Source organism: Anopheles arabiensis, chromosome X (assembly GCF_016920715.1).
Source record: "Anopheles arabiensis isolate DONGOLA chromosome X, AaraD3, whole genome shotgun sequence".
Taxonomy (NCBI): Eukaryota; Metazoa; Arthropoda; class Insecta; order Diptera; family Culicidae; genus Anopheles; species Anopheles arabiensis.
This window is the reverse complement of record NC_053519.1, coordinates 8287572-8304769: the sequence shown is the minus strand read 5'-3', so window position 1 is coordinate 8304769 and position 17198 is coordinate 8287572. Positions and strand designations below refer to the sequence as shown.

At 47.8% G+C, this 17198-nt stretch overlaps 4 protein-coding genes across 4 annotated transcripts; 1 reads left to right on the top strand and 3 right to left on the bottom strand.

Annotated features, from left to right (window-relative positions):
- Positions 1–2188: 2188 nt before the first annotated feature.
- On the bottom strand, positions 2189–8940 carry LOC120906599. Its single transcript, XM_040318387.1, has 5 exons — positions 7951–8940; positions 6671–7858; positions 5051–5202; positions 4752–4968; positions 2189–4674 (listed from the first exon to the last, which is right to left on the bottom strand). Exons 1-5 carry the CDS (start codon positions 8245–8247, stop codon positions 2821–2823), a joined length of 3708 nt encoding a protein of 1235 aa, XP_040174321.1. The 5' UTR covers positions 8248–8940; the 3' UTR covers positions 2189–2820.
- A 1878-nt stretch (positions 8941–10818) lies between these two features.
- On the top strand, positions 10819–12671 carry LOC120906266 (prostaglandin reductase 1-like). Its single transcript, XM_040317811.1, has 2 exons — positions 10819–11602; positions 11674–12671. The coding sequence occupies exons 1-2, from the start codon at positions 11497–11499 to the stop codon at positions 12567–12569; spliced, it is 1002 nt and encodes a 333-aa protein (XP_040173745.1). The 5' UTR covers positions 10819–11496; the 3' UTR covers positions 12570–12671.
- LOC120906268 (5-hydroxyisourate hydrolase) lies at positions 12651–13623 on the bottom strand. Its single transcript, XM_040317813.1, has 2 exons — positions 12905–13623; positions 12651–12819 (listed from the first exon to the last, which is right to left on the bottom strand). Exons 1-2 carry the CDS (start codon positions 13346–13348, stop codon positions 12730–12732), a joined length of 534 nt encoding a protein of 177 aa, XP_040173747.1. The 5' UTR covers positions 13349–13623; the 3' UTR covers positions 12651–12729.
- Positions 13624–14676: 1053 nt separating this feature from the next.
- On the bottom strand, positions 14677–17175 carry LOC120906267. The gene is made up of 2 exons (XM_040317812.1): positions 16495–17175; positions 14677–16387 (listed from the first exon to the last, which is right to left on the bottom strand). The coding sequence occupies exons 1-2, from the start codon at positions 17159–17161 to the stop codon at positions 16362–16364; spliced, it is 693 nt and encodes a 230-aa protein (XP_040173746.1). The 5' UTR covers positions 17162–17175; the 3' UTR covers positions 14677–16361.
- Between the last annotated feature and the right edge of the window lie 23 nt (positions 17176–17198).

Below are 17198 nucleotides of genomic sequence, written 5' to 3'. Positions count from 1 at the left end.
GCGGTTCATAGGGCAAATTAAAAGTATTTAAGTTATTTAAGTTAGTGTGAAATGTTCTTTAGCCTTTTACAAAGGGTTTAAAAGTTAAATGGCGCCATTCCGTTACTTAGTGACCGAAAAATCCATTATTTTGTGAAATGTGTCAACATTTTTCCAAAATCCTTAGGATTTCATAACGAAACTCATATTTCTGTTAACGTTCTAAATGATCACATACCCACGCAATTACTAGTTTTTCAACATGACTGTTGTGGAATGTTATTGTTTTACTAAAATTATTTGCATTTTGACCATATTTATGCATTTTTAAGTGTTTTTTACCATAGTGCCATTATAGGTACACAAAACAGGCATGTTCCTATAGTGGTTATAGTTATAAAATCAATAAATACAGGCCATTTTAGATTTTTTCGAGGAAATTTTTGACATGTCGTACTGTTTGCACTAAAATAAGCAACAGAAATGAGTTTTATTTAGGTAATTAACCAAAAACAGGCCAAAATTCGCTTATCTGGCTGAATGAAAAATTGACTTCAAATCAAGCACACTCTTCCGGGTGTTGGTTGATGACAGGTGTGATGCAGTACTTTAGTGAATAGTTTCATCAATCAAATTTATACATTTTTTTACGATCAAATTACGCAAGAAACCAATATTATGGCAGTAATCGTTGCTATTCACACGAGAACATCTTCAAAACTAAGTTATATTGATATTATACACTGTTTTGAGGCATCCTTGTTTACCACCACTATAGGAACACAATACGACGACTATAGGAACCATACCACCATTATAGGTACAACGAAGCAATCACAAAAATATGTATTTTTTCGTAAATTTGATGTGTTTCATGGTAAAAATGGTTGCGATTGCGAAGATAAAACATATTCCAATTGCTATGTGTTAAAATATTCAGAAATTGTCCTTCCTGACACCTTAAATTCATTAAAACACATCGGCACCACTACAAATTGCACCACTATTGGTACATTTACCCTACTGAAACTCTCACAATGATCACGAATTCTTATCGGAATCAAAAATGAAATTGCTCGTTTTAGTGAGATTTTACCGATTCAGAGGGATATTCGCAGAGCCATAAGGCTTTGCTCGTTTTGCGAAAAAATCGTTTTAAGGGATACTCGTTATTAGGGGTTCCACTGTTCTTTAATTCAACGCATTTCTAGGTTGCAAAAAAAAATTGTTTTTTTCCGTGCAGCTGTAAAATGTTCGGACACGACGGACACCTGATATGTGAATGATGGACATCATGCAGGGTAAGATGGACACCAGTAGAAAACGTTGGAAATTGAAGATGTTGACATAATTTCAACAAATCCTATTGCTTTCCACGTCCTGGTACGTACACATATCAATTCTTAAATAACCACGTAGATAAACCAAATGCAACGAAGGTTCTTTTATTATTGTATTATTGAAGTATTGGGCACTAACAGCGGACGTTGCTCAAGCTTAATGAACATCAGTCTAAGACATCCCTTTAGGAAAGTACTAAAATTCGTGACCCTAGCATGTTTGATGGACTTTTTTTTCAAAATTATACTTTTTTTGTTGATCTTTGTGATCTCATAGAATCTTTCATCTATTTCTGAACGTTGTCTTATGCCTTTTTGTTGATCAAAGTTGTCCAAATCATGGCAAGATATTGGGTTTCGTGAATGGCTGCTATTTTGACTCGTGTTCCGTTTCTCGCATATTTAAATGCTTTTTGTAGTTCCTGGATGGTTCCTGGATATCTTCCGAATACCATTACTTACTCGCAAAACACACATAAATGAAATGCCTGATAACAAGGCCAACTCCAGACGACTCTGGACAACTCCAGACGACTTTGGACGACTCCGGACGACTCCGAACGACTTCAGATGACTCCGATCGACTTCAGATAACTCCGGATGACTCTCGACAACTTCGCATGGCTCCTATCCCGGATGACTTCAACTTTAGACGACTTCGACTGCGGCTAACTGTATGCGATTCTTAATAATTCCAGACGACTTGTAACATCTCTGGATGACTACAGATGACTCTGGAGGCCACTGAACGACTCCGGATGACTCTGGATGACTCCGGACAACTCCGGATGGCTTCACATTGCAAATAGTTTTTTTGTTTCGAGAATTTAAGCAATTTTGCATAAATATGTCAAAAATAGTCTCAAATGTGCTGTTTTACTTTCAGTTTCGATCGATTATTACTTTTATCATGTATTTAAGCAGAGTGTCCGTCTTTACCTACCTTCTCCATACTATTCTATTCCGCAAAGCCTGTGCAGGCTTATTTTATGGTAAGGCGTGTATTGCTTGTTATTGGGCAATTTAAAGTGACGTGTTGGTAATATGTGCCTATAATAGTTTTATTGCATCACTTGTAGGTAATATTACGAAATTATGAGTTTCACATGATGCACAGATCTACTCTATTACAGTTTTTTGTTTAAAAAAAAAGTTTCACAAAAAAGTTTCGTTTAAGTGAAAGGTCGCGAAACACACCAGCTGCGCAACAATCACGCTAAAGACGCAAAACGTAGGTAATTATGTAAGATAATCGATACAAGGTTGTTTACCTTACGTCCAAAGTCTGTGACACACTTTTTAGATTTACTTGTGACATGAAATTGAAAAAGACATGAAATTCTGACGTCACAAAACAATTAAAAAAAAAAATCGAAAAAGCGGTACCTTCGACCGTGGGCGCAAGAAACCCCTTTTTGCATGCAATTTTGTAACAATTTCAACAATGAAAATTCCTTTTCTTTTTTTATCTCTCCCTGCATAGAACGCTCACAACATCGCGTTACTCTTCGGTCGTGTCCTGGTCCAGCAGCTTGTTGATGTTCATGATGTTCTTGGTGCTCCACGGTTCGAGCGGGTCCGGCGGCGACCCGGGTCCATCGTCCGGTCGGGCACCACCGGGCGCCACCGTCCGCCCGCCGCCACTGCTACCGGCACTGCCCGCACCGCCGCTGCCCAGTATCGGGGCCGACTTCATGCGCTTGTCCTGCTTGCGGCCGTGGCCACTGGCGCCGCCACCGCCGCCCCCGCCCGTACTTTCGTTCGAGTTGTCGGGCGATATCTTGTTGTGCTTGCCCCGCCCGAGCCCATGGTGATGGTGGGAGCCGCCACCGTCCCGATGGTGGGACGGCTTCCGTGCCTTGGGGCCGGCGTGCTGCTTGCCGCTGCCGCTCTCGCTCGAGTTCGCGTCCCGTTCGCGCACGGACGCCCGCTGGTGGAACTGCTCCATCCGCCGGTGCAGCTCCTCGACCGTGACGGCGTCCTCGGGCTGCTCCGGCTGCCCCAGCTCGCCGGGCGCACCGACCGACGGGGCCGCACCGGTCGCGCCATCGTACAGCGCTGGGCTGTGCCGCTGCTGGTCGCCCTTGTCCTCCCAGGCGATCATAAACAGCGGGTGCTGGTCGGTTTTGCGCTTGCGCGACGTGCTGCGCGAGACGGCCGATTTGGCCCGCCGGATCAGCGAGATCTTGCCGAGGACGGGCTTCTCGCCCGCCTCGCTGTCCGTGTCCTCGAGCGCTTCGAGCGTTTTGAGAAACTCGCGCTCCCGCACCGGATCCACGACGTCCTTCGGGTTCTGGAAGAGGGTCAGCTGGCCGAGATTCTGCTGCTGCTGCTGGGGTTGCTGGGGCTGTTGCTGCTGCTGCTGTTGCTGTTGCTGCTGCTGCTGCTGCTGCTGAGTACCGGCCGGGGTGGGCTGCGCCAGTGGATCGCGCCGCCCGGGCGTTGGCATCGCGCTGATGTCGATCTCGTGCACGTGGTCCAGCGTGGACGCGTCGATCGCGAGCGTTTTCACGTTCTGCGCGTAGTTCTCGTCGACCGAGGCCGACTCGGAGATGATGACGAGCTCGCGCAGCGGATCCTTGTAGTCGGGCAGGGCCGCCTCCACGCTCAGCCCCATCGTGGCCGGTGCGCTTGCCGTCGAGTGGCGCCGCGCCGTCGCTTGCGGCGGTGGTTGCTGCACTGCTGCTGGCGGCGGTGCCACTACTACCGGTTTGGTGCCACCGCCCTTCGGGACCGCCGTGCCCGGGGCAGCCGCTGGCGGTATCGTGATCGGGCAGACCGTGTCCGTGCTGACCATCACGATGTCCTGCGTGAACGACATCACGTCGATCGCGGCCGTTATCGCGAACGGATCGCCGAGCAGATCGTCCACCTCGCCCGGCCGCTTCTTCTTCGCGATCTTCGCCGGCGACGTGATGGACGAGCGGCCCCACATGATGCGCCGCAGCTCCTCCCCGGTCATGCTGCGCTTCTTCAGCTCGTTCAGCGTGACGCGCAGCACGCTCTTCCAGTTGCTCACTGCCCCCTTGCGCTGGCGGGCCCGCGTCTTGCTCTTGCTCTTGATCACCATGACGCCGCGCGTCTCGTACCGCGGATCGTCCGACGGTCCGAGCCCGATCGAGTACTCCTCCAGGTAGCGCTTCGCGTCGTCCTGCGTCACCGCCCGCTCGAGATTGACCACTATCTTTGCCCACTGCTTCATGCCCTCCTTCTCCGCCTGCTCGATCACGTACGCGTACGTGTTGCCCATCATCGCGATCAGCATGTTCAGCAGCAGGATCGGCACGAAGATCATAAAGATGACAAACACCGTCTTCGCCAGGTTCGGGTAGGTGGTGAGGTTCAGATCGGCGTACTGGAAGGGATATGCGCCAAAAGAAAAAAAAAACAATGGAACGTGTCTGCCAGTGTGAGGGGTTTCCTTCAACTTACATCGTAGTCGCCGAGCGTGGTCTGGAACAGCGCCATCCACGTGCCGAAGTAGCTGCCGAACGGGCTGTCCTCCGCGTTCGGGTGGCCCTTGTAGAGGAAGTAGAACGCTTGCGAAAAGCCGAACAGCACGATCATGTAGATGATGCCGAACGTGAACATGTCGCCCGTGATCATGGAGAAGATCATCGTCACGAACGGTCCGGTCAGTCCGATCGCACTGCAGGCAAGGGATGGAACACGTTGGAGATGATGATTTCTCCAAACAAATTTAGGGGGGGGGGGGATAAGAGCACACTCACCCAGCAAAGAACATTAGCAGAAACCAGCTGCCCGGTACGGCAAACAGCAGGATGGCTTCCTCCGTCTCGGTGTCGCCCATCATGCGCAGCGGTATGCAGGCCAGGATCAGGATGTTGGATATCAGAAAGATCGCCTTCGCCGGTGCTTGACTCTGCCGGTGAGTAAACGAATAGGAGAATGAAGGTTTATTTTTAATTACACACATACAGAAGCTGTAAAGCTCCACACAAATGAATCAGGAGGTCCAAAGACTTCGATTCAAAAAAAAAAAATCAAAAAAGAAACTTACGGTAATTACGGCTGTAACAATGTATTTTAATCATTCCAGAGAGTCTTTAGAGCATGTCTTGAGTGAGAACATAAAACAATGACATTTATTGGCAATGACATTTACATAATGTAAGCCAGATTACAAGAAAACAATGTTTTAGGTACCATTAAAAATGACATAAAATTGCTTGCTCATCAGGTACATCAGGTACAAACAATACATTTTAAGGAAACTAGGGACCTCATCTCGATGTCCCGCTTAGGTAGGACCCGGAGATGGATGAATCCACCTCTGTTAATTACTACGAGAAGTTGGGTTTTGAAATATTTCAACTTCAGGAACAATGTATGCATTTTTGGGTCCAGAGGATCCTGAAAAGTTGAGCTTAAAATATTTAAAACGCACCCAAATGTCAAAATCCAAGCATAAGCAATATAGCCAGCATAAGCTGAAATTAAAGTATCGGAGGCATGGCTGGGTCTGAAGTCAAATCACAACATAACATAGTATGAACAATATGGCTAAAATATTGTTAAAATTCCACTTTTTAAATATTTCCAGTGCAGCAAAACTTTTTCCGGTGTCTTTTGGATGAAACAGTTAAAAACTGAAGTATTAGGAAAGATTTGTAGGACTATGGATAAAAGTTCTTAGTACAGGCAACGTCAATAATTTATTTTTCTGTGGTGAAATCTGGCAACACAGTTATTTTGAAGCCATCATCTTTAAGGTTTCTTTTCCACTTTGAGTAATTTCATTGCGGTGGATCCAGTATTGCAATTGTAATTTCTTACTATGGTAACTTGTAGCACAAGAACTTTTCGGGAGGGCAGTTAAGAATTGATTCTGCAGGCAATGCTCGATGAAGATACTGCACAAAACCATCGAGAACATATAGAGACGCTTGTAGTATCTCATCAAGTCATTTCCCATCGTTTAAAAGCATTGGAACTGATGTGAACACTGGCTTATTGAGTCCCCGGTTTAATTATAGCTGGGAGATGACGTTCAGTCAGTGTCACAGTCAGTGAGCAACTGCTGTTACGGTAAAAAAAGGTTCTAAGAAACATTGAAATTGAATGTGTTATCCCACCCACTAGTAGACGAGAAGTATGATCTGGTTCACTAGTAATTCTCCAATTGCAGAGAAAAAATGGATTGATGTATCGATAGCAGCCTAAGAGCTTATGTATAGCCTAATAGCTAGTTTTGGATCAGACAGACTCCTGATACGACTTGAGACATCAAAGTTCACGTTATTTAGCTCAAAAGCATTGGATGCGCTTACATGATCTTCTGCCACTAGCCACTAAGCTACCCATAGTCGCTCCCCCCTTCGCTTACTTACCAGCGACTTGAGGAACGAGAAGAAGCCCTGATTCTTGATCTCGTCGCCCTGCTGCAGTACGACGTAGCTCAGCACGCCCATCACCGTGGCCACCTCGAAGCCGTACCGCACCCAGGTCGTCAGGTCGATGTCGTCGTCGACCGCGTCCACCGCCGTCGGTCCACCATCGTCCGCACCATCGTCACCGGTCGCGTCTCCGCCCTCCTCGCCCTCGTCATCAGCAAACACGCGGACCGGGCGCAGGTAGACCGAGCAGGACAGACAGAACAGGTGTATCGCGAGGATGAGCAGCCGCTTGATGAACTGGTTCCGGGCGAAGGTTTTCCACTTCTCGTCGAGCAGCCGCTCGACGATGCCGCCGTCCAGCATGTTCAGATGCTCCTCCTTCGTGCCGTTCAGGATGATGAACAGGGCCGAATTCCAGTTGGTGCTGCCGTCCGGCATGAGCGTATCCAGCGCGTTTAGCGGGTAGCCCGAACAGGTAATGTTACTGTACCGCCAGAATTCGCGCGCAGAAAGCTCCAACATCTCGCGGAACACCTCGTCGCGGCCGAGCCGACAGGCGAGCGTAAGCGGGGTCAGACCAGCCGCATTCACGATGCCGTTCTTGCACGGCAGCTTCGGATGGCGCAGGGCGTACCCGAACATGTCCAGCTTGTCGCACACGACCACCATGTGCAGGATCATGTTGCCGAAGCTGTCCTGGGCGTTCGGGTCGGCGCCGCACTCGAGCAGCAGGTTGTACACCGACTCGTTCGCGCAGCAGGCCGCCCAGGCCAGTGGGTACTCGCCGAGGTACGCCAACCCCTCGTAGTCGGTCGTCTTGGCCGGCCGCAGGCCCTGCTGGTCGCGGGGCAGAAAGAAGCGCCCGGTCGCCCGCTGGGACACGTCCGCGCCGGCATCGATCAGGTCGCCGACCAGCTCGTTGTTGCTGTACGCGATGGCTAGGTGGAGGGCGGACGCGCCAAGATACTCCTCGCCCTCCATCACGTCGATCGACTGCTCCGGGAAGACGCGCAGCAGGATGCGGGCCAGCTTGGTGTGCACCTTCGTGTCGCAGATGATGAGCACGTGCAGCAGACTTTCGCCCAGCAGGCCCCGGTACTGCATCTGCCAGCAGGCCTTGTGGTCGTCCCACTTGCTGAGCGGGTCGTGCGGCGACAGGGAAGCCTCGATCGGTATGATGACCTAGAATTAGCACACAAACGGGTTGAAGGTTGATTGAGAGTGGCTGGTAGTGTGTGTGTGTGAGAGAGAGTGTGGTGCTCTCGCATCCCTACCTCATGGTTGTCCATGTACTTCCAGCGCAGGTACTCGGCCCGGTTGATGATCTGGCCCCGGCCCTTGTTGTACATGAACACGCCGAACTGCTCGCGTATCAGCTGCTCCACCGCCTTCTGGCCGCCGATCTGGAACGCGTCGATCAGATCGCCACCCCGCTTGTAGTTGGCCATCTTGTACAGGAGACACTGGTTCGAGGCGGACGCGGACTGCGATATCACCTGGTCGAGGATGGCGCCTCCCTGCGGTAGTTTGCGCTTTTTGCGGCACAGCCGCAGCGGATCGAGGTGCACCATGGTTGGTGCGAGCTTCCGCCCTGGAAAGGTTCGTCGTCTACACCACTCGTAATCGTAATATTACACTGATTTTATGTAATTCGTGGTTCTAAATAACAAATGTTTTCGAAAAAATTTGGAACACGAAGATGTACATCCAGCACCGGATAGGTCGCACTGCGCAATGGGGCAAAATTCGTGGCTGGCAAGTTACGCTTGCATAACCAAGGGTGTCTCTGCGGCAGACTGCGCGTCATCATGGCAACGGATGTTCGATCTAACATCGGAACATCGGGTTTGGTAGTTATCCGTGGGTGGCGTTGTAGTCGTTGTGATGGTAACCAAACAGTTCCTCAGAGAGAAAAAAAAAACTGGAAACAAAGAACTGTAGGCACCTTTTTTGTCTCAAAATCCCAAAAGTGTTCCTTTGCGGAGGGCTCTGGTTTCCAATAGAATTCCAAAAAATCCAATAGTTGGAACCCAACAAATAGGTATTGTGAATATAATAGGAAAGGACATGCGCACATGTTAAGGGATATTCTGCTCCCAATTGCTTGATTGAATTCCTTCAAAACAGCTGATGTTCGCATCTATTGACATCCTCTACAAACCACTGAAAGTTTCTTGAGGTAGGGCGGGCAGATAACAACCTATTCAAGTCAGATATTGCGAGAAGCAGCTAAGCTTTCTCACTTCAATGTCTGAAGGGTCATGAAGCCATGGATCACGACTTAACAGAGCTCTGAACTAGAAAAGAAAAAAAAACCTCCAACAACTTTTCAAATTCTTCTCAAAATCGTAATGAAAATAAAACCTCGAAGGTATTATGTTTATTTTTTTTAAAACAGCAACAAATAATGAGAAGTATAGAGACATCTTACCTATTTTTTGTGAATTAAATTACTTCAGCTTCCAATCTTATCTAGCAAATAGTGACTTTCAAAGAAATCGATGAGGAAATAACATCATTTTTATCGATACACTTTGCTGTTTGACATCATCCGTGCAATATAAATAGATGGGTTAGAAATTATGAGCAGGGCACCTAATTATGATTGTCATGCAAGGCCAACGCCTCCCCACGGGCGATAGATAAGCTAACCCAGACAAAACGTACTGCAACCGTAGCTGCAATTTGCAGCAGAGCAGAAAACAAGCGGCTTCCAAATATTATTTAATTGCTTTACAATATTGAGATTATTGTACTATTCGCTAGCTTTAGAATATTTAACTAGAAAAAAAGCAGCATTTAAGTTGCTCCTTAATTTTAGTTTCTTAGTCTCTTTCTCTCTCTCCTTCCCTATCCTTCTCTTTCTGTATGTAGCCCTATAGCTCCCTTAGCATAGAAAATCTCAAATCTCAAAGCACGCTGACTGTGCGGAAGCTTATCGAGCCCAGTTAACTATGATTGATTCTGATAAACACACTCCACAAAAAAGAAGAGGGCTTAACAGCAACGATAAGTGGATCAAACTGGTGGCCTCCTTTAGTTATGAACAACTCATTGGCAGTAGAGGGTGTTCCGTATGACAGTTGGTCGATTGAAAGCTTATAGGCGCTGTGGAAATATTTTTTTTTTTAATCCCAGAACATTACCTGACATACCTAATTTATCATAAAAGAACTCGAATGTTTTTTTGTTGTTGCAAAATTGCTGTTATCAATCTACTAATAAAATCATTTTCTTTTTTGGCGCCTCAATTTCTAGGGTTAAGGGATTCCGAAGTCAATACAGAGTTTTCCAGGGGTTCTAATAGTTGTGGGACACTTTACAGGGTTTCCCACGATTTATCGGTCAGTTATCATGATTTTTTCGTTCGTTCCCATAATTTATTGGTATTTTCCGATTGGATAACAATACAATTGAACCAAAAAATTCTGGGAAACGGCAAAAAAATCGTGGGAACGCACTAAAAAAATATGGGAACGCACCAAAAATTGATGGGAACCAACCAATAAATCGTGGGAAACCCTGTATTGACTCTTTCTAATAGGGAGTGAACTCCATATGATGGAAAGTCCATTAACACGTTGTCTGCCACGTCAGCCACTATGTGGCTGACGGGTTTTTTCCGATCGGGCCACGTCAGCCACTATGTGGCTGACACATTACACATTGTAAAAGACGTGTTACAAGAGATAAATTTGCACGTATTTGATCGGTTCTTTCACAATGCTTTTCTTTCACGGTTATTATTTCTCAAAAAAATGATTCAAATATCAAAATGAGTTTCTATTATGTTTTCATAAATAAATGAGAATGAGAATGAACAATAATTAAAAGATCTTGGAGTTCATTTATTCATCCTTTACTTTTGATGCATAATCTTAAAACACTCATCACAAAGTTCAGGTTGATTGGGACAGCTTGGACAATACGTAAACGATCTTTTCACAGTTTCACGTGCCTTTCATCGGCCCATGCTTTGCCTGTCATTGTTGTAGCATCGTTTGCATGCGCGTACCAAAGCGTTGGAGCCGGAATGTCACCGACTTTTGCGAGATGTAAAGAAAGGGAAGGGAAGGGAGGGGAGGGGGGGGTTCCAAGAATGAAATTCCATGGAATTAGCCCAACAAACGACATTGTGGAGCGACTGAGACAACATAGAGAATTGGTGAATTTGATTTAAAAGAGAAAAAATGCAAAAGCAAATGCATTCGTTTCAAAGAGTGATTCCGTGGCCTGACGGGGCAGTTCAGTGGGCATGTATGGTGGCAGACAACGTGTTAAGGCACCCTTTTTGGACAGGTTCCTTGTAAATTCCTATTGGATTTGTCCAACAAGGGTGCAAAAGAGTCCAATTCCCATCACAATAAGTTCATTTCACAGTTCATTAAACATCGTTATTATTACCTTTTCCATTTTGTTTTATAAATCGTACACTAAATTAACATACAGCAAAAAAGTGAAGTAAAATAAAACAATACTGATTTTTAATCATGCACAATCGAACGCAAAAGCTGCACGGAACACCCTCTGCGAGCTTGCATCCGAGCGCAAAGCGTGCGAGCGAAAGAGTGCGCAAGACACAGGCACAAAGAGTGCGCGAGAGCGAGAGGAGCGCCTCTAGATAAGTGTTATCGTACACCACCACCACCATCACGATCGCAACGACTCAGCCCCCATCCAAAAAAAGGGATTCGGGATTGAAATAAAATTGTGTGTCATCGTTCGCCGGTGTGCTAGTAGTCGTCGTGACTTGTTGCCGGTTGCGTGTGTGCGAGCGCGCGTCCCGTGTCTAGTAAGCAGTAAAAAAAAAGCAGTACAAAATGGTGGTGGCCAAAAAGTGGATCTACGCGAAGCCGTTCGAGGGCCTGCCGAAGGACGAAAACTTCCGGCTGGAGGAGGAAACGCTGCCGGAACCGGGCGAGAATGGTTGGGTGAAATGAGGCGTGCGGGCAAAACCATTCAACTAATGACCTTTCTGTTTTGCTGTGTTGTTGCAGAGTTTGTTGCCGAGGCCGTGTTCCTGAGCGTCGATCCGTACATGCGCCCGTACATGGCCAGCTATCCGGCCGGCACGGTCATGATCGGGGGCCAGGTGGCGAAGGTGACGGCCAGCCGGCACCCGCAGTTCCCGGTCGGTGCGACCGTGTTCGGCAACTTTGGCTGGCGGACGCACACGCTGGTGAACCCGGAGCAGGGCGCCGCCGACAGCCGGCCGTACGTGCTGCCCCCGTTCGGGGCGCACCCGGCGTCGCTCGGGCTCGGCGTGCTCGGCATGCCGGGCAACACCGCCTACTTCGGCTTCCTCGAGCTGTGCCAGCCGAAGCAGGGCGAAACGGTGGTGGTGAGCGGGGCGGCCGGTGCGGTCGGCAGCCTGGTCGGCCAGATCGCCAAGATCAAGGGCTGCCGGGTGGTGGGCATCGCCGGCTCGGACGACAAGTGCGGCTGGCTGCGGGAGCTCGGCTTCGACGCCACCATCAACTACCGGCAGGTGGAGCGGGACGCGTTCGCGGACGCGCTGCGGGCGGCGGCCCCCGGCGGCGTGGACTGCTACTTCGACAACGTGGGCGGCTACATCTCCGAGGCGGTGCTCGGCCAGATGAACCTGTACGGGCGCATCTCGGTGTGCGGCACGATCTCGAACTACAACGCGGAGCGGGCGCAGGTCGCCGACCCGCAGCGCCTGTTCGTGTTCAAGCAGCTGCGCCAGGAGGGCTTCATCGTGACGCGCTGGGCGAAGCGGTGGATGGAGGGCATCCGGCAGAACCTGCAGTGGATCGAGGAGGGCCGGCTGCGCTACCAGGAAACGGTCACGGATGGGTTCGAGCAGATGCCGGCCGCCTTCGTCAGCATGCTGACCGGGGGGAACACGGGCAAGGCGGTGGTCAAGGTTTAGACACGTACACGCACACAACCATCAATCAACACACACACACAAGCGCCATCGCGCGCAAAAGAGAATAAAAAGTGAGTACCGTTTTCGTAGGTGCAAATCAGATCAGTGGTGCAAGCGATTTATTGGCTGGGAGGGAAGAGCACCCTTACAAACACCCCTATTATGAGCCACGGTACGTGGAGTAGCCGAACGGGTTGAGCAGCAGCGGGATGTGGTAGTGTTGCGACGGATCGGCCACGGTAAACACAATCTGGAGAGAAAGAGAAGGTAGGACAAGGCGTTACTCACACAAGAGCGAGCAGCCCAAACAGCAGACCGAGCCCGGACCCACTTACCTCGATGAACGGGTATAGGCTTTCGACGCTGCGGCCCCGGAAGTACGGGCCCACGTCAAAGTGCAGCTTGTACACGCCCGCCGCCAGCCCCGGCTGGCCGTCGGCGAAGAAGCTGCGGAACCGGCCGTCCCCGTCGGTGATGCCGGTGGACACCTTCGTCCAGGATTGGCTCGCGGCGCGCACGTACAGCGTGACCGGCACCTCCGGGGCCGGTTTGCCCCGCGTCGTGTCGAGAATGTGCGTCGAGAGGTTCTGCATCGTGTCGGTCGCGTCACCCTGCTCGGTCGGCGGCACGGATGTGGATGACGATGCGGATGATGATGATGCTGCTGCTGCTACGGCTGCCGCTGCGGCTGTGGTGGCGATAAGCAGAACCGTCAGCGCAACTGACAGTGCCGTCCGCGCGAGATGTTGACGGCTTTGGTGGCGTCGTGCGCAACGCATCGTATCGGCCGCTTTGTTGATCGAAAGAGAGAAGCTGGGGGGGGGGGGAGTAGAGCTTTGATTGCTGGCACTGTGTCTACAGGCTGCCCTGTACCCTGTTTGATTGATAGCTGGACGGACTCTTGCTGTTGCCCTCTGTGTGGAGCTCAAACGGAGCTTGCAAACGCACTTGTTGTATTTATATAGGCTATGGAATGATGGCACTGGCCAAGGGCACGATAGGTCTTTCACACGCACACGCACACATCTCCGTGGTTCGAGATTTTTTGGAAGCTTTTCCTACCGTGAATGGCACGGTTTGGCGCTTGAATGGGAACACGGGGCAAAGTGGACAGCCTACCTTTTTTTTTTTTTTTGGTGGATTTTTATACCGTGGCAAGCTAACAAAAATCACATCACATTTTCATTAGAGTGTTTGATTGTAGACACTGTGTGTGACCTTCATAACACCCGTTTTTATACAACAGTTAAGAAAAAATGTGAGTTAAAATTTAGCGTACAAAAAGCTGTTATTTTCAACAGCCGCGAGTCTCAAAAGTCGGTATAAACCGAACAACCAAACAATCATTCTCTCGGAAATTAAGAATTGGAGTAAAGATATTGTTACAGTTACAGATCATTGTACACGCGTGCTAAGGAAAAGTGCAAAAAAGTTGCTGGAGTGCCGGTAATGGCATTATCATCGAACAGTACTGCTCCACTGGATAAACCTATTTTCGACATGGAATGGACGAGACATGTCGCGGCTTAAAGTAGAAATAACGATAGTAGCTAGGCAAAACTCCATTGTTGAGTACGAAAGGTTCCACGAGAATTTTTGAATGAATCGTCTATTTACAGCTTGTAGTTTAGTTAGAATCGATTTACCTAATTACTTATTTAATGCAAAATATACCTTCGACCTCGATTTCAAATTGTACTCATGCAGTAACTCTGTTACATTTTGAAAAGAGTTGAAAATGTTGTCTAAAATTTAGGCAAAATAGATAGTTTCTTTTGAAGAATACCGCTCGATCTGTTGTATTTATTCATTCGATAAAGCTGGCACATTTAGTCGATTGTAATATGAAATGATATTATTAGAAATGTTTAAGATGTTTTGCACCCTAAACAACTGTTGTTAACCTAAAGATGAAGAAGCAACAACATTACATGGTGCTTGCGTAAAAGGTTTGTCAACTACCCCAGCGTTATTGGTGTGGCCCTTATTTCTGATACATATTTTATTTTTATTTATTAAAACAAAATCAAGGTATTTTTTATTTTTTTTATTTATTTTGATTAATAGACATACATTGAAAGCATAGAAAAATGTAAATACTGTTATGAATAGTAATAAGAAGTACTGCCTAACATGCTTGCCATGCCCATATTGCTCCACATTTTCGTACAGCGCATCCCAACCGTTCGCACGTTATCTTGTTTTGTTTTGGTCGGCCGTAAAGACCCGAACAGCTCGGCACGGTGGCATCATCGCTCTCGCAAGCGCTCTATATCTCACACGCACACACACACACACTCTCTCTCTCGATGGCTATCTACAGTTCTGTTTGGCTGCCATTGTTGGTTTTCGGTTTCGATCTAATCATAATTTAGAGTCGGACAGAATTGGGCAGTAATGCACGTGTGTGCCGTCACTATCGCTACGTACATTCTGGAAGGATCTATCTTATCGGCGCTGTTGTCGACACTCGGATCGAAGTGTGTCGCCCAATGTTGTGAAATGGGATAGGCTTCTCTCAGCCAGTCAATCTACTCCTATACTTTTAAACACGCACCTCGCGTGTTTTGGGAGGCTTGGTGGAGCTGGCCTTCCAGAGCAAGCAGCTCACCAATTTGAAACGATCCCACCGGTGGCAATCTCTGGATATCTGATGCCTTAGATTGTACTCTCTTCAATCGATTTCTGCGGTATGTTGAAGATCGTGATATCAACAGACCCTACAAAAATATCTCCATACAGGACGCATGGGCTGCCTACCTGACAGTACCGAAATGTTGTGAAGATTAGCATAAAGCTCTACGCTATGTATCTACTAAAAAAGTGTTGATGCCTTAAACTCTGAAGGGAAAAACAATTCTGAATTCCGAGTAATATATCAATATTTTTGTTCTTATGATTTAAAGGGCTTTCATAGCCAATACGTTGTTGTAAAATATGTAAAATATGTACATATGTTTATGTATGTTTTATGTTGATGTTTACTTAGGCGTCAAAACACCTCTAATTGGGCACAGGTTCCTTTGCGTTGAACCCTAACCTCTGCAAAGACGTGAAATTGAAACATAACAAAAACCTGTCATAAGTTTACAATCGCGAATTGGCTATGAAAACCCTGTATTAAAATTTTTGTTGACCATTAGGTCTAAACAAAATGTTCTTATACTATATGGCAAATACGTAAAATTAAATGAATAAAAAATAAATCCTGCAAAGCAATATATGCTGTCGACTTCTGATCTACTGACATCTACGCAGAGATGTCGGGGACAGGATACATTTAAAACTGTGTCTGAAACCAACCGTCGCCAGAAGGGCAAGGTGGCTTTTACATGAAGGATGCGCATACGACCAATAGTATCTTGCCTTCGGGATTATCCCTATTGTTGAATATTTAATGCCTTTTTATTCGTTTAGTGTGTTCCAAAGATCCTAAATGTATCATTCTCCCAATCGTGAACTATTGTAGATTTATCGTTCTTGTGTTGCTATACTAAATCCAACATCCAAAGCATATTATTTCGCATAAACGCGAAGGGGTAATAAAAGATTATAAATTCACCAAAGTAAACCCAAAGTAAAAGTTAGTAGCATTACAATAATTAATAGTTCGTATATTCGAACTTCGTATGTATTGGTATAAATATAATAGAATATAGAATATAATATAATATAATATATTTATAATATAATCCCACGCTAAAAACGCACACATTTTGGCTGTTAGCTGGCGTCTCCATGCGGCGTGCCATTTGGCACTCGGCCCAACGTCGGTGAAGCATTTTCAGATGATCATTTTTTTATAGACTTCATGATAACTGAAACAATAGAAAAGCGAAGGGAGCAAGAAAACAGGAAGGAGAAAAACAAGCAATCGCAGTTTAGTTAAAAAACAGGTCGGGCAGTGTTAAGCACTTTGCCTTACCGTATCCGTCGCTTGTCTTGTACGATACAAACTCCCCGTCAGTTGAGGGAAGGAAGGGCACTTCCCTGGGAGCAGGAAGAGGTACCGGATGCACGCTAGCCGTTGTCTGCACCACCGTACCACCCTCTTCTGTGGAGGAGTCTGTTTCGAGAAACGACGTTCGCGGAATTGGCCGTTTCGGTTTCGCCCCCAGCTCGGTTGTTTCCCTGATCGATGATGGTGGGCGCGGTTTCGATGGCCCTGCTACTGCTGGTGGGACGGCCGGTGACGTTGCGTACGGTTTTGTCATGTCCGGCTCGGTGCCACCGTCGGCTAGCCTAGGCATTCTGATCGTGGTGGCGGTGGTGATGGGCAGACGGCCGGATCGGCGTACCGCTGCCACCGGACGGTCACATTCGGCTAGGGGAAGGGCGTTGCGCGACGTTTGGCAGCTGCGCGTGAACGAGCCACCTCTGGTGAGTGTGTGGTCTAGCATTAGGTCGGCGCGGACCCGGGTGACCCGGCCCTCGACGCGCACCTTGTACTGCAACCGCTTGCACCTGTCCAGCACGCACTGGAAGCCGAGGATTATGATTGTCAGCAGCTCCAAGCCGTAGATGAGGAAATGGGCGATGGACATTATGTCGCAGTACACGAACATATACAGAACCCGGCCAAAGGCTAGCATTATTATGCCGAATCCTGCCAGCAGAACGTGCACGAGC

Bases quoted from the DNA above. Each gene is read 5' to 3' on its own strand.
- LOC120906599 (XM_040318387.1), bottom strand. From the start codon at position 8,247: ATGGTGCACCTCGATCCGCTGCGGCTGTGCCGCAAAAAGCGCAAACTA. The intron at 7,859-7,950 runs GTAGGGATGCGA...TGCTAATTCTAG, and splicing joins AGTACATGGACAACCATGAG to GTCATCATACCGATCGAGGC. The intron at 4,969-5,050 runs GTGAGTGTGCTC...CCTTGCCTGCAG, and splicing joins CTGCTAATGTTCTTTGCTGG to TGCGATCGGACTGACCGGAC.
- LOC120906266 (XM_040317811.1), top strand. From the start codon at position 11,497: ATGGTGGTGGCCAAAAAGTGGATCTACGCGAAGCCGTTCGAGGGCCTG. The intron at 11,603-11,673 runs GTTGGGTGAAAT...GTGTTGTTGCAG, and splicing joins GCCGGAACCGGGCGAGAATG to AGTTTGTTGCCGAGGCCGTG.
- LOC120906268 (XM_040317813.1), bottom strand. From the start codon at position 13,348: ATGCGTTGCGCACGACGCCACCAAAGCCGTCAACATCTCGCGCGGACG. The intron at 12,820-12,904 runs GTAAGTGGGTCC...CTTTCTCTCCAG, and splicing joins GCCTATACCCGTTCATCGAG to ATTGTGTTTACCGTGGCCGA.
- LOC120906267 (XM_040317812.1), bottom strand. From the start codon at position 17,161: ATGCTAGCCTTTGGCCGGGTTCTGTATATGTTCGTGTACTGCGACATA. The intron at 16,388-16,494 runs GTAAGGCAAAGT...CTATTGTTTCAG, and splicing joins CAAGACAAGCGACGGATACG to TTATCATGAAGTCTATAAAA.